General features: G+C 38.6%; 1 protein-coding gene across 6 annotated transcripts in view; it reads left to right on the top strand.

Annotated features, from left to right (window-relative positions):
• The first annotated feature begins 1078 nt into the window (after positions 1–1078).
• Positions 1079–16799, top strand: part of USP40 (ubiquitin specific peptidase 40) — a 79508-nt gene continuing 63787 nt past the window's right edge. For 4 of the 6 annotated variants that reach the window (XR_006335914.1, XR_006335915.1, XR_006335916.1 and 1 more), the window contains exons 1-8: positions 1079–1197; positions 2289–2506; positions 5624–5691; positions 6834–6947; positions 9502–9666; positions 11383–11529; positions 13770–13913; positions 16393–16521. Coding sequence is in view for 3 of the 6 variants with exons in the window: in XM_043878005.1 (XP_043733940.1) it covers positions 2308–2506; positions 5624–5691; positions 6834–6947; positions 9502–9666; positions 11383–11529; positions 13770–13913; positions 16393–16521 (966 nt within the window). In the remaining 3 variants the exon portion in view is untranslated. Of the gene's footprint in view, positions 1198–2288; positions 2507–5623; positions 5692–6833; positions 6948–9501; positions 9667–11382; positions 11530–13769; positions 13914–16392; positions 16522–16799 lie in introns of those variants that run through there. The other 2 variants (XM_043878006.1, XM_043878007.1) reach the window with 2 other exon arrangements.

Here is a 16799-nt window from a genome sequence, read left to right as displayed (position 1 = left end):
AGAAATGAGACCCTGAAAACCAGCAATTCCCACTGTGGTTTCCTGACCTAGACCTTCAGCCTGCTGGCTGGTCCCCTGCCTCCAGTGCTTTCCCTCCCGACAATCCTGAAGATTGCAACCACGGAACTGTCCCTCCTGTGTTCCAAACACAAACCCCTCAGGCTGGCATTCACTTTGACTTCTGCCTTTTGACTTTGTCTATCACTATTGCTGTACTCAATCTCTGAAACCTTTAGCTTAAGTCAAAATGATTTTCTTCCCATCTGCCTCATTCGGTCTTGGATGGAAGCTGGATGGGACAGGAGAGATGCCAGAAGAGCCAAAAAAAACTACCCAAAGAGCCCAACAAACGTGCTCGAGCGGGCAAAAGAGCATGATTTTGAGTTATTTTTAGTGTACCTTTGGGTATGAGGGTCTTCCCTGGTGGCTCAGATAGTAAAGAATCTGCCCACAATGCAGGAGACCCGGGTTCCATCCCTGGGTTGGGAAGATCCCCTGGAGAGGGGAATGGTAACCCACTCTGGTATTCTTGCCTGGAGAATCCTATGGACAGAGGAGCCTGGCGGGCTGCAGTCCATAGGCAGGCAGAGTCCGACACAAAAGTTGGACACGACGGAGAGACTAACACTTTCCTCTTTCTTTTCTTGCGTATGAGAGTTGGTGCAGACAAAACAAATACTGAGGACGTTATAAAGGATCAAAGTTATGTGGAACACTTTTCACTGGAGATACACTTGTAAAATGTCTTTGAAAGTATACGGCTCCCTTGAAGCTCTACACAAATATTTCCAAGGTTGAAGTAACCTGCCATTAGCCAAGCCAAAAGACAAGCGATCTTTGTATTCTCTAACTAATATGAGTTGCGAACAGCAATAAATACAAACTTTAAAAAACTGAATGAATGAGTGGCCGCCTGATCCAGCGAATCCGCGAACCTGCCAGTAGACTAGAAGCGAACACCGTCCACCGTTATCAGATGTCCGAAATCTCGGAGCAAAAGAACTACATTACCCATGAGATCCTGCGCGGCGTGCCAGCGGTCCCGCAGGGCATCCTGGGAGAAGTAGTCCGCGCGTTCCATAAATAGTTCACGCACGGAGCGGCGGGAGAGCTGCATACGCCATCATGGCGGCGCCCTGTTGCGGCGCGTCCTTTCGCTTCGAGTTTTGTCCGGGGCGGGGGTCTGGGCTTTAGGCTGTAAGTGGGGTCGGCGGCCGGGGTTCTCGGGAGGACGAGGCGGGCGTAGGGACTGTATGGGCAGCACGGCCTAAGGCGGGCTAGGCGAGAGGCTGCTCGGGCCGGCCCCGAGATGCGGCGTCCTCCTGGCGTGGGGGGTCTGCGGTTCCCCGCCGCGGGGACCTCTTCCTTCTCGCGCCCGTAGGCACCGTGGTGGCTTGGAAGGACTTGAGGGCCTGGCCTCGGCCGTGGCGTGGGGGAGACCAGGATCCAGACCACGCGCTCGAGGCCACACTTTCACGTTCCATTTTTTTGTGCTTTTTTTCTGAGGAACGGATTGAAAAGGAAAATAATTTTGCTTCAGCGTTTCCTGTCACTTAGGAACTGGGCTAGGCCTTTTGCGTTTCTCATCTCCCAAAGAACCCTTCTCCACAATCGATGTGAGGGAGACCTTGAGCTGATGCTTGACGTCCCAGGAGCTAATATCGAGATCACTCGATAAATATTGTGAGACTTTGAGGCCCGACGACTTAAATGGCAATTTTTTTCCACCAGTGAAACTCCGGGCTCTCCAGCTTTGGGGCCGGTATTAAATTCCTGTACGGATTAATTTGTTCTGTTTAACTTTTTTAGCTGTCACAATCTGGTACAAGGAGTGTGAGAAGCAGAGATTTGGGGAAGTGATTCACGGTCCCCAGGCTCTTGTCAAGGCTCAGAATCTAGGATTGACTTTGCCATCTCAGCGGATTAGGTGTATTGATGGGGTTTTTTTCTTTTTTCATTAGTGATATCAATATGGCTTAAAAAAAAAAAAAAGCTGTCATTTATTATGGGCTAAACCCTGTAGACTAAATGCCTCTCTTTCATTATTTGGTTTTTTAAAAATGACCCTGCAGGACAGTTGGTATCCCATTTTTACATGGAACGCAGGTTAAGGAACTCGCCCAAGGTCACACAGGTAGTGTGGAACAGGGATGAAAAAAATTCAGGTCTTGCTGCCTCCAAAGCCCAGACTTCTTAAGGAGCAACTTAAAATACTCCCAAGGGGGAGATGTGGGAAAATTCTGTTTTAAAAATAAAGACACTTATATAACATATCATATTTTTTTAAGGGTAGTATTTAGTTTCACAATGTTTGGGGACCTATTTGAAGAAGATTATTCCAGTGTGTCAAATAATCATTATGGAAAAGGGAAGAAATTAAAGACCAAAGCTTTGGAGCCACCTGCTCCTAGAGAGTTCACCAATTTAAGTGGAATCAGAAATCAGGGTGGAACCTGTTACCTCAATTCCCTTCTTCAGACTCTTCATTTCACACCTGAATTCAGAGGTATGATATGTTACATGCATTTGGCTAGTAGTATGTACCCTCATCTCTACATGTAATTAATCATGCAGAATCACAAGTAGATGAATTATTTTAAATGTGTATTCCACAGTATGTGTTAACTGTTCCTGTGAGGGACATAAATTGATAATTCTCTGCAGGGAAATGTGAAGCTTAAATTATGAATATTTTCTGTATGATCACAGTAATGTTCAGTAACAAACTAAAAATTAAGCAATGTATTTCTTTTGCAACTCCTTCCTGTAATTTAGAATATGGGGCTTCCCTGATGGCTCAGTGTTAGAGAATCTGCCTCCCAGTGCAGGAGACAAAGGTTTGATCCCTGGGTGGGGAAGAGCCCCTAGAGAAGGAAATGGCAACTCATGCGGGTATTTTTGCCTGAAAAGTCTCATGGACAGAGGAGCCTGGGGGGCTACAGCCCATGGGGTGACGAGAGAGTTGGACCTGCCTTAGAGACTAAATAGCGTAATTTAAAATACAACGTAAAGACAATTTTGTCATGAGGGCCAGTCTTCATTATTGTTTCAGTATTTGTATTTTTTTATCTTCTCAAAGTAATAAACACTTAAACCAGAGTTACTCAATGCAGTTATATGCTTCTCTTTGGAGTGGGGAGGTGTTGTCATATTAATTCATACAAACTATAGTCATTTATCTGCAATTCTGAAATCCAGAAAATTCTAACAACGTGATCTAATAATCTGAACCTGTTTGGCCTCAGACCTTGACCTGATGTGATACTGTTTCTATTCTTAATTATCTCACGTGGGTCATACATTTGTTACAGGAATATGAAGGTTAATATTGGTTAATAGATACTATTAGTCCCACACCCTCCTGGGGATGTAATGTTAACATATATAACCCTTTTTCATAATAACTTTCTAAAATCTGGAAATTCTGAATTCCAGAGATACAGGGTGTTAGATAACAGACCATGTGCAAGGAATAGAAACCCAGTCAAAATAGCTCAATTAACAGATTTACTTTAAGAATCTAGGGGGAATCTCCTAGAAACCATTTACAGGAAGCTACCTTACCTCCTTGGACCCTTGATTCCTTGCCTCTGTTTTTCTCCACATGTTTGTCCCCAAATCCCTTCTTTGCCAGCTAGCTTCCTCTGCAGGGATGTCAGTCTGTTCTCTTGATTTTGGTGCTAACGTTCTTCTACCTTCACATGGCCTTGGAGGGTCCCCAGCTACAGATCTCCATGACTGTAGCTCAGCTCCTCACATGTCTCTGTATTCTGAGGATAGACATCCTGGCTTTTATTCACTATCTCACCACCTTCCCACCACTACTAAATGTAGCAAAGTTTTGTGACATTTTTTGTTGTTTCAAAACTTAAACAGACATCCTGCCTTCAGAGATTTAGTGTATAATTATCATCCACCCCTTCCTAGGGCCTTCTAATGGTTTGAAATGAATTTGGGATTTAAGAGTGTAGCTTCTCATCTTGGACTCCATCCACTCCATCAGAATATCTCCCCCAATGCATTCAGTAATTCCACCACTAAAAGTTTGCAGGATGAATAAGTAGATTCTTAGGGAGGTTAAATCTTTCCTAAGTTTTAGTATAATTGAAATTAAAAGAACAACTTGAAGTAGAAAATTAGCCTTTAAGAGAGACTATATAATTGGTTAACTTAGCTGTACTGCAAAAACTAACACAACATTGTTGTGCTGTTGTACAGTTGTATATAAATAAATTATACTCAATAAAATATAAACATCAAAATACTTTCATAAATAATCCAGAAAGACTGAGAAAGGTGGTTGTTTTGGAAGGCAGGCAGGTCGCTGAGAGTACCACTAAGCAAGGATAGAACTGAAAGCCCCAGGCCCTCTTTAGCAAAGCAGGTGGCTGGCCAAGCACGTGGGTTGACACATTAGTGTGCCTTGTGCGCTTAGCACGAATCCTGATGCTTATTGATGGGGAAGCGTAATTTGGAAAAGGGTAAGGACTGACAGAATGGAGGGAAACTTTCTGGAATCCTTTTTAAAGGAGCAGAACTAACTTTGGTTCCCCCGCACTCCCAGGTCAGTGTAGCTGGGAATAGTAGGAGATGACTGTAAAAGTCTCTCTATGGTTTTTATGATTTAACCTTTGTGTATACAACTTTCATGTATTTTTTTCCCCCAATTCTTGCTGGGAACTCAGGAAGAATGTAACAGTAATCACTAAGGCAGTAGTGGTTTTCAGTGCAAGACAAATTTGTTCCATCCCTTCTCCCTCAAGTATATCAGAGTCTCCTCTGATATAGTAGGAGAGTAGGAGTTCCTATCTGAATACAGACTTCCCAAACGATTCAGATGTGCCCCATTGGGTGACATTCCTAGACACTAAATTAAAAGAAAATTCTGGAGACCAGCAATGGGTTACCAACTTTACTTTTCCAGGTAAGCTCACTACCATCTGCTATTACCCCTGACACAGAAAAGATTTTTTCATACCAGAAAAGAGAAACGCATGATCTCATAGTTAAAGGTGCTCCTCCTTATGAAAAGAGTGGTTGGCAGTGTCACTTGTGGCTTGTAAATGTTGTAACTCTATTACATATTTCCTAATTCTACTCATGTGGCCTTTGGAACCCATTGCCATAGGCAGTCGGAAGCCACCAAGGATTTATGATGTTGCAGGGTTTTTAATTGTATGATTTTCCTTTTACTGCTCTCTTGTATTGAAACGTTAGCTTCCACTTTATAGTCAGTGGTTAGAAGTAATGTTGTTGCTGTTTAGTCACTAAGTCCTGTCCGACTCCTTTTCAGCCCCATACAGGCTCCTCTGTCCATGGGATTTCCCAGGCAAGAAGACTGTAGTGGGTTGCCATTTCCTTCTCCAGGGAATCTTCCTGACCCAGGGATCGAACCTGCATTTCCTGCATTGGCAAGCAGATTCTTTACCACTGAGCCACCAGGGAAGCCCAAAAGTAAAGTTACCAGAAAGCAAAATGTGTGGTGTAGGGATATGAATATTGTCATAATCTTATTTCTGAATCTTTAGCTGATTTTTACTTACTGGTGGCCTTGGCTTTCTAAAACAGTTTTCGAAAATGAAATAATGTCATTTATATTTCTTGATTCTACTTTTTTGTTTAGAAGCTTTATTCTCTCTTGGCCCGGAAGAGCTTGGTTCCTTAGAGGACAAGGATAAACCTGATGCAAAGGTATTAAATCCATGATTTACAGGGGATTTTTGAAATATTAAGGAGATATTTTAAGGAAAGAATTAAGTTCCTTGTTCATGGAAATCAGTAATTTTATTAATTACCAAATTATGATCTTTATTTTAGAGAGCACCTTGCCCTGTACCTTACTGGTAAGGGAATTTCCCTTCCAGAGAATTGCTTTTGCAATTGCAATGCTGCTGCTGTTTTATAGACAGCCTCACTCTCCACTAAGGAGACATTTGCAAATCATCCACACTAGCTTACCAAAAAACCCACTTAATGCAGTTACATGTAGCAAGAACAAAAATATAGACCAGTAAGCTCTCAGTTTGGTATTCTGGAGATAAACTGAGGAATTGGCTTACTATAAGTGCATATCTGATCATGTTCCTCCCTTGCTTAAATATCATTCAGAAATTTATCACCCCCAGACTACAATCTGTACTTATATTAGTAAGAGTTTCATGAATAGCCCAGTGTCTCTCAAACTCCATGTATGGCAAAGAGTCTGTTTTTTTTTTTTTTCTCAGTCTGTTGCAGATCAGACTTTTATTGGGTATAAAAAAACGTTATGACAATGCAAAATTGCCATAAGGTTTCTGGCATATTCTCACTTTAGATACTTAAGTCCAGTCTTCAGAGCAGGCTCTGAGCAGCATTCTCAGTGCCCCAGCCCACACCACAGGGGCAGAACGGGTGTGGTGCTGGCAGGAAGAAAGCAAGGGCAGGGTGCAGCCGGCCCTGTGAGATTTTTGTGGCTGGAAAGTTCTTCATAGGGAGTATGTCTATATCTGAGCTGTTTTGGAGAAAGGATGAATTGTTGGAGACTGAAGTTCCTGTCAATCTGTGATTAATTGGGTGGTTTATTAGGGCCGGTTTGGGTTTTAATATTACTCTGTGCTATGCCAAGGTAGAGAGTTCCAGGTAGCTAAGAATTGTATTGAATTAGAATTTTCTTTTTTTTTTTTTGAATTTTCAAAGAAAAATAAATGTGTTCATCCTTCACAGTATTCATAAATTTTCTCCTGAGTGAACTAAATCAACTAGGAGATAGGAGAACACTAGTACACAGATCTTTTAAAAAGGCCCAGGCAGCATTTAAAAGATTTCATCTAGGAGCACGTTTGTTTCTCATTCAGGTCCGAATCATACCTTTGCAGTTACAGCGGTTGTTTGCACAGCTTCTACTCTTAGACCAGGAAGCTGCATCCACAGCCGACCTCACTGACAGCTTTGGGTGGACCAGTGATGAGGTACGAAGGTCAGCTTTGCAGGGAAATATTACCAGCAATAAAGAGGGAACACTGGCTTAATGTTATCTAGCTTCCTTTAATTTTATCTTATGGTCTCAGGATATTGTTTAAATATTTACTTCTAATACTACACAGTTACAAGCCAGAAATACATTTTAGTCATTTGCTGTTACCCAGGATTTTATGAATGGATGTCATTTGGGATTGGGGAAAGGGGTTGTGGATACAGGGAGAAATGTTTATAAGAGCTGGTTTTTATCATTTCTACCCTTTGTATAGTGTAGTTGAGATGTAATACCTGTTATGTTAATGGAAAATTGCCATTTTTATAGCAAACCACTTATCAACTTAAAAAGCTGACTGGCAGTTAATATATCTGCCTTTATGTGTTTGAATCTGGGTGTTCCAATTTTGGACATTTTCTTCAAGCAAAACAGTGAAACCGTTCTTGGCAGGTCTTTTCATTTTCCCTGTCCTGCCTTTCTCCTGTCTCGCTTCATTTTCTCCTTGTATCCTACTGTGTGTATGGACTTCCTCCTGTTTTTTGTGTTTTTTTTTAAATTTTCATTGAACTCCTAAAGGGTATTTCACTATATGCAAACACTAAACCTTTCTCAGCACTAAGTGAAGATGCACATTGTCAATACTGATGAGCTGTTCGCTGTACAAAATTAAAATCAGTTCTGTAGTTTTTTATGGCATAGATGTATTCTTGCAGAGACGAAGATATGGGAGACCACCACAGAATTTAAAGAGGCGATGATCAGAATAAGGTTATGTTGCCTTCAGAAATAAACTGTGAACTCTTGTCTTCTAAGCAGTAACACTAATTAGCTGGATGATGCTATGTGGTTGAAGAAGTCAGGTTTGGGCTTGGAAGTAAAATAGGGTATAATACATTCCCCGAAGAGTGTATGTTACGTTTCTGGTGTAGGGCAGGTGCTTAGGGTGAATTCCTTTTTCTGTCCTTGTTTTAAAGGTATTGTCTTGTCTTAAATTATTGAGATATAATTCACATGCCCTAAGATTCACTGTTTGAAAGGGTACAGTTCAGTGGTTTTTTAGTATATTCAGAGTTGTACAAGCATCACTATAGTCAACTTTAGGACATTTTTTCACCACCAAAAGAAACCACGTACCCACTAGCAATTCCTCCCCGGCCCTGCGTGCCCTTTCCCTGAGTCCCTGGCCACCATTTTTCTCCTCTCTGTCTCTGCGGATTTGCCTCTTCTGGATACTTCACAGAAATAGTTTCATATAATATGTGAACTTTTGTAGCTAGCATCTTTCACGTAAAGTTTTCAAAATTCATTCGTGTTGTAGTATGTTTCAGCACTTCATTCCTTTTTATTTGGCTTCTTTTAACCTAGTCATCAGTTGATGGATTTCTCTTTGTTTAGATAAAGAGCTTCCTCTTGTTGGCTTCATCCTTCTTAAAGCTGTGAAAACCTGATTGATTGATTTCTAAATAAAATCTTGTAGGAAACCCTCTCAGACTGACCTGCAGTGGTAGAGAGGTCTCCTTTGCCAAACTTAAGATTGTTCAGAAACAGAGCTTGAAAACTTCCGCAAACTTTCTGTCCCATCAGAGCCAGTGATGTTGGAGAAATTTATATCACCTAGTGTCTTGTGTGTCAGAAGTCCCACATCTTTTTCCAGCTTTCATCCCTTTATCAGCTTCTCTTCCCATGAAAGAGCTTCAGAATCGTCTTCTCACCCCTCCCCTCTGCACCCTCCACTTGCTCCTCTCCCTCCTTTCTACCCTTGCGGTCACAGTCACTCATGGCGTCCATGTGCCCAGTCCAGGAGACGCTGCTCCGCTCCCCGCAGCCCTCAGTAGTGGCGCTCCCCACCCTGCTGATGTTCCGTGACCTCACTGTCCTGCCTCTCCCCTCCCTGGCTCTTCTCGTGCTCCTGTGCCGGTTCCTCCTTGTTTTCTCCACTCCTGTATGTTGGTGCCCCTGACCTTGGATTTATGAATGGTTCTCAGCCTCCTCACACACAGTTTGATACAACAATGATTTCTCGGTGGCTTTCAGATTAATCTGCAGGTTAAGGCAGATTCCATCAGGATTTTTCTCCATAGCAGTGTGTTAGTCTTGCTTTGTTGGTCTACATGTCAAAGCAGTAAGCTCTAGTTCTCAAACGATGATTCAGAGTGTTTACCTGTCCCTCTGATCTGCGATTTCTCTGTGCACACGCTGCCTGACTTTTCTGCCTGTTCTGTTCCTTCCTCTCCTCTCCTCTCCTCTGGCATGGCCATGTGTGTGGTTTCCTGCTGAACAAATGCACTTTCCTGTTCGCAGGTGACTTGAGTTATATGTACTCACTGAACACCATCTGTTTGTTTTTTCATTTTGTAGTAAAAGTGAGAACAGTTGGTGATCTCTTAACCTGCTCTCAGCTCATTTAGCTTAGTCATCCTTACATTTGATGGAGGCTTGCCTTTGGATTTCTAAATAAGTCTTGTGTTTTTTAACTAATATCACTTAAAAAAATCTGTTTTTAAAATTCTGAAGCACAAAATTACATTTAAAAGTTACCTGTTTTATAGGAAATGAGGCAACATGATGTGCAGGAACTGAATCGAATTCTCTTTAGTGCTTTGGAAACTTCTTTAGTTGGAACCTCCGGCCATGACCTCATCAACCGTCTATATCACGGAACCATTGTTAACCAGATTGTTTGTAAAGAATGTAAGAATGTCAGTGAAAAGCAGGTGAATATGCAAGAGTATTTTAGTAATAAGTTAAATCATAAATTATAAGTCATGTAATTAAATCTGTGATCTGTACCATGTGAGGATTAACATGCTTATTACTGTAAATAGCTATCACTTTTTTTCTTGTATTCTAGATGCTCCCAGATTATAAGTTTATAATCCAGATTTCTCCATGTAAACTGAAAGAAGTAGATATCTTAAGATATAGCTTAAATCTTCTATTTAGTGCTCTAATATTTAGAAAGTAGATTTGGGGAATATTTACGGTAGGGACCTGTGGCATCATGAGAAAAGCCAATATAGTCATGGGTCAGTGGTTGGAATATCATAAAGAAAGTCACTTAGGTAATAAAAACAGAGAACACTGAGGGATGTGTAAGTTAACAATTAAATCTGTAATTAAATATTGGATTTAGTTTATTGATGTCCCTCAGAAAGCTCGTTTGTATGTGTGTGCTTATGTTTAAATATTATATATATAAAGCTATCATAATCCTGTTTAAACTGGTATAACCTTCAATTATTTGTCATAACAGATTGTCCATTTTATCTAGATAGAAATTTGCTTATGTAAATTTAATAATCACTGCTTGCACTACATATCTTATATAACAAATGATTTCATCACTGAACCATGTCCTTTAATAAAAACCTTCTTTTCTTATGGCAAGAATTATAGAAAGTTTATATGTTTGTATGAGTAAATAATTAAATGCCATTTGCTAAATGTTGCATTAATTGCCTTTTTGAATATATATATATATATGTATATATATATATTCTATATTTTCTAATGAAAGTATTGGGCATAAAAAAGACTTTTGAGCCCTTATTGTGTATCATAATAGAGGATTTGGCCAGCCCATTTGGAAATATTAAGATGTTATGGGTATGTGGGTTACTATATGATTGACCACTATAATGTAATGATTCACAAAGTAATTTTAAAACATAATGTACGTGAAGGCACATTATAAATTAGGCATTAACTTTTCATGTATCTGTCTTGTAAACCATGTAGGAATGTTAGTCTTACTGCTTTAGAATTCCACCATAAACTAATTAGCTAGTGCTATTTTACGATCCCCATAATCCCTCAAGGTAATGCTATTGCACAAACACACATGCAAAATTATAAATGTGCTTTCAACTTGTCAAATTGTGTCTGTTTAATATTGGAAATATGTTGTAATTCAAAGGTAATTTTAGTAGAATTAGTAGACTCACATTTTAGAAAATATCCTCCTCTTAATTTTCATGAAAATACCTTTGTGTCCAGGCTCAAAATAATTATTTTTCTTAAATTAACCCTAACAGAAGAGGAGGAAGCAGAGTTTACAATAGAGAGTCCAACCATGGCCTTGCTGTGCCTGCTTGGAGATTAACATAGTACTAATGAACTGCACATACACTCTTCTCAATTCATGAGTTCAGTGGTTTGTTTTATTTCCTGATAAAAATAGGTTTTATTGTATCTCCAGTGAACTCATAAATTGGCTCCTGATATATTTTAAGCTGAGTTATAATTTGGTTGAGAAAGAATAATTTATTGTTATGAATCTCACCGTATCTGTGCCTTCATATATAGAAAAGATATATGTGTTTTAGAAAAAAATATATGTGTGATTATTTTCAGTGTATGTTTGAGTTGGTGATCTGTTTGTGAACCTCTGTGGAATTGTATTTTCAATATTATATTCATGTGTATTTCAGGAAGACTTCCTAGATCTAACAGTAGCAGTTAAAAATGTATCAGGTTTGGAAGACGCACTCTGGAACATGTATGTAGAGGAGGAAGTTTTTGACTATGACAACTTATACCGCTGTGGAAACTGTGACAGGCTGGTTAAAGCAGCAAAGGTAGAGACAGACCCCTGCCCCTTCTGAGGGTGTGCGTGTGGTGCTCGGAGCAGGGACACCTGTCAAATGAGGTCACCTTGTATGAGATGCACATGAAGCTTTTAGTCAGTATTAAGGATTGAAAAGACATTTCCTTACACTGTATATATCTTTGTATTTTAATTTTTTTTTAACAGTATTTTTTAAGCTTTCAACCTCACAGTTCACTCAACTTCTTTCTCTCCCAGGAAAAATTTATTTGTGACTCAGTGTTTCTTAAATAAACCTTTTTTTTTTTGTTCTTTGGAAGTTACTATTATGAAGAAGGCAATATTTTTTTTTTCTGCCAACTAGGAAGCTTTCAGTTTTTTGGTCTGTCACTATGAAAACAGAGAGCTTTATTTTTTCCATATGCAGCTATTGTACAGTATTGATATATATGTTGATAGATATCTTCCTTGATGCTAACAAATCTAATATGGTCTTTCCTTCTCCCCCCATTGAAAGTACCTAACTTGACAGGGTACATCAGGGTTTTTCTTCATACAACAAAGCAAAATATAGAAGAAAAAGAAAACAAGATTTAAGCAACTGATTTATTTTGCAACGTGGCATCAACTCAGCTGCTATTACTACCTGTAGTAGGAACTCTTTCACTGCTTGTGGATGATATGACAGGCTATTCATTAACCTGATAACCTTGAACTCAGTTGAACCAGTGGTTATTGAGCCCTGACTTAAAGAACTACCACAAAAGTTGTATCTTTGCAGTTATTCTATTAAGACAGAGTGATAGCACTATTCCTAGAGCTGACAATATTGAATTTTCCAGCAAAGAAAATGAGGGTTGATTTAGACAGCACACGGTATTGATTTGGATCCTGGAGATTGTAGGTGAAAATGTGATAAAAACAGTAAACTCCATGCCTGTAGCTTTCGCAGTGGGATCTAAAACCAGGATTTGAGAACAATTTTATATTGTTTAATATTTATTTCCATCTAGCCTTTGCCCTTTTATAAACCCAAAGAGAAAGGCTTATTTTTTGCTTACTTATTTTGTATTTCCTCCTTGGTGTTACAACTACAACCTAATAAAATAAATATAAATTTCAGAGGATGGAGCATCATGGAAAGACAAACACATGCTTAGTTTTGGTTGAACCTAATTTGCACATTAGTAAAATAAGAACCTTGTGCCAAACAAAAGTAATTCTTGTATGCACCTTTTATGTCATTGGTTTAATTCATTTTCAGTGAAAATTTTTTGATTTTGATATTTTTAAAGTTGCCTTCTAGTTGCATTAGATTTACTGTATTCTAAGGTTAGGCTTGGTTGTTCTGGGCAGTCTTTCTTTCCTCACATTATAGTTGAGTTACTCACCTTTTTTAGATGCATTTTTTTGAGCTCGTGTGAATATCTGCCATGTTGTTAAATTGCTGCTTTTTCATTTAATTTCTTTTTCACCCACTAGATTTCTAGAATTGCTGTCTTATATATTTTTAGGAATGTTAGATATTTATGATTATGGATAATCTTATATATGGGAAAGGATTTTTTTTGCCCCCTCACATTGCCATTAATAAGGAATTTGGGAAAAGCTCATGCCTTTAAAATAAAAAGCAACTCAATTTAGTGCTTTGTTTTAAAGCAGGACATTAAAATAAAAAATATTTTACTATCTGCTTTTAAGGACAATAACTATAAAACGCCAGTCAATGGATCTCAGTGTTTGGGAAGTTAGAGTCCTTTTGAAAGTCTAATGAAAGCTGTGGATCTTCTCCCCAGAATACAAACAAATATACATACAATTTTCATATAATTTAAAGGATTCAGATCCATTGAAACAGTCCCTAGGTTGAAGGTGAAAGAGCTCCCGCTCTTTAGTAAATAAGAGCTGTGTAAAGTCAAGATAGTGACCGAGGGGGAAGGTGAAAGGTCGGGGCTCGGGCAGGAAAGAAGCACTGTTTGGGAGGAAGCACCCTCATCACGTAGCTTTAATTTTATTTAGGATAGCAACATTACAACATACAAGTGCTTTGTAAATTTTTAGGTGTAAGCATAAGTGAGCGATGTCAACTTTTAGCACCATAAAATAGATGAGTTTATGTCAAGAGCTGTAGTGAATTCACAATGATTAGTTTATGTGACTTAAGGACATATTTCTCTTAAAACTGTCATAGGTTACCTTTTTATACCTTAAGAAGCGTTATTCTTTTATATAATTCAGCTTTTAAAATTTAAATTTTTTTTCTTTTGACAGTCGGCCAAACTACGTAAGCTGCCTCCCTTTCTTACAATTTCGTTATTAAGATTTAATTTTGATTTTGTGAAGTGTGAACGATACAAGGAAACAAGCTGTTACACATTCCCTCTTCGGATCAATCTCAAGCCTTTTTGTGAACAGGTTTGAACTATTCTGTTTTGAAATTCTTTCTTCTCCCGTGTTGGCCTGGTTTGCAGTTTGCTTAGCGCTCAGCCTCTCAGCCTTGGCGCTATTAAAACCTGTGTGCTCAGTTGCTCAGTCGTGGCCGATGCTGTGGTCCCAAAGACTAGCCTGCCAGGATCCTCTGTCCGTGGAGTTTGCCAGGCAAGAATACTGGAGTGGGTTGCCATGCCCTCCTCCAGGGGATCCTCCTGATCAGGGATCAAACCAGCATCTTTTATGTCGCCTGCGTTGGCAGCTGGATTCTTTACCACTGCACCACCTGGGAAGCCCCCATAACGCTTAGAGTTGCATAGTTCTCTGTTGTGTGGGGTGTGCCATGTATTTTAGGATGTTAAGTAATATCCCTGGCCTCTGCCTAGTAGGTGTCAGTAGCCTCTCCCGCTTCTGTGCCCAGAAGTGACAGACGTGTCTTCAGACTTTGCCACATGTCTGTGTCTCCTGAGGAGAGGAAAGGTGGGTAAAATTGCTCCTGGTTGAGAACCACTAGTTTATTAAAGTCCTTTTTAATGTCCAAGTAGGGATTTATTTCTAGTTTTTTTTTTTCCCCCTAAACTCTCCTTGAAAAATCTTTGAAATGAAAGTTTAAGAATAGAATTAGAAAACACCCTGCAATAGGAAAAATTACCATTCAGTAGTATGTTCCTATTTGGATCTAGTTTACTTTAGATGCAAAAATGAATTGCACATTTAGAAAGCGAATGAGAAATTCGAATGTCACTAGTGTAGAATTTGTAATCCTTAAGACTTGGGGGAAAAGAAAGTTTAAAAACAAATTAATTACATAATCAGCCTACTTTATAAGCTGTTTAAAAATGTTTTCTGTGCCATTGCTATACTTGCCAAGATTAGAGTGATGAGACTGATGCTTTTCTTATTAAAAACCATTCTTTATGTGTTTGAGACCAGAACATTAATTAGCCAGCTATAGAATTTCTGTGTATCAAAGTAATCTTTTTCTAAATGGGGTTTTAAATTCGGGTGGACCTTCCTCAGCCTAGTTACTGAGCTTTTGGGTTTTATAATTATACTAATTTGCATTGAAAGGTTCTAATGTCTTGGCTCTGAGCCTGTTACCAGCATACACAGAATAAACAGGTTTTCCAGGGTACTTTTCCCTGCTCCTATTTGCTGCCTGAAAAAAAAAAATTCTTTTTGAAATAATTGAGTTATTTCTCCCTGTCTCAGTGTTATTGAGAAATAATTGACCCACATCACTTGTGTAAGTTTAAGGTATATAGAATGATGGCTTGGTTTACATATAATATGAAACGATTACCATAGTAGGTTTAGTTAACTTCCATTATCTCATATAGAAAAATTTTCGTCCTTTTACAAAAAGTAGTTTGTCACGTGATTTTAACATATGTTGAAATAACAAAACTGAAAAAAGCAAGACATTGAGCATCTAAGAAATTCACAGTAATTTTGCTTTTTTATTTCTGTATTAATGAAAATCATTATCATCTTTGTTTACATCTCTCTTGGTTTTTGCCTGAACCAGACATTTGAAAAATGACATTTAAAAAATGCTGCTCACTTAAAAAGTATAATTTAAGAAAATGAGTTCCTTAAATAATTGACACTTCCTCAAGTAGCATCACATATGCCAAGTATCTTTAAACCTAAAGTAGGTTTTACTTTTTAATGCCCATGTAGGTGTTCATACCTGAAGTAGGAAATGGTAACCCACTCCAGTATTCTTGCCTGGAAAATTCCATGGACAGACAAGCCTGGTGGGCTACAGTCCATGGGGTCACACAGTCAGACACGACTGAGCATGCACATATAGGTGTTTATAATTATACAGTTATAGAACACATTACTTATAGAGAAGATTGATCACAGATTTGATAACTGAAAAAAAAAACTTTTCATTCCACTAAACTGCCTCTAAACAAAACCAGCTAGTATTCATAGTTGCTAAATTCCTGTTTTATGCAGAGAACTGAAGTGTCTGGAGGGGTAATAGATGTGCATAGTAGCTATAGCTCTGACTTTGAGGCACATGACAATCTCGTTAAAATGTATTCAACTGCTGAAGAACTCCTTTATAAACCAGTGTAATAGGCTTAATACGAGACGATTTTCTCTTGCTAAAATGCTCTCTTACTCACTGATAGGGTAGTATGTGTTGTGTTATAATGTGGACTTCCATGATTTTAGCCAAAGTACATAAAAATAGCATCTTGATTGAATATATGTTTTTATGTTTAACTCAGGCAGAATTTGGTTGGTGTAGTATGACTGGTATTTTCAGTCAAAGAATTACGTATTTCAAAATTTAAAACTGGTTATTCAAATTTATGTTTATTTACCCTAAATAATAATACTAACCAGTGATGTTTCTTATTTAATAGTTGAAATTCTTCTTTCCTCTTCCATTATATATCTTTCTGTCTTACGTAGACTATAACAATGTTTATGTTCTTTCTTGTAGAGTGAATTAGATGACTTGGAATATATGTATGACCTCTTCTCAGTTATTATACACAAAGGTGGTTGCTATGGAGGACATTATCACGTGTATATTAAAGATGTCGATCATTTGGGAAACTGGCAGTTTCAAGTAAGTATAGAAATTAGTTTAAGAGTATCTTTGCAACTGTTTTCTAGCCTTATTTTGGTGAGGCTATTTTTTGGTCATTTATTATATGTTCACTCTGTAGAAAACTCTTAAAGGCGTTAAAAGTTAATACATAGAAGTTTAAATTTTTTAAACGCCTCCTGTTTGCTCTTCACCTAGGTTATCCAGTTGTTAACATTTTGCCACATTTCTGCAAGCCCATCCTCTGTATACAGACACACACACACAGAGTTAACGTTATCATTATTAGTGCTGAACCA

This window comes from Cervus elaphus, chromosome 20 (assembly GCF_910594005.1).
Source record: "Cervus elaphus chromosome 20, mCerEla1.1, whole genome shotgun sequence".
Lineage (NCBI taxonomy): Eukaryota > Metazoa > Chordata > Mammalia > Artiodactyla > Cervidae > Cervus > Cervus elaphus.
The sequence above is the reverse complement of the archived record's forward strand: the minus strand, read 5'-3'. Positions and strand labels throughout refer to the sequence as shown.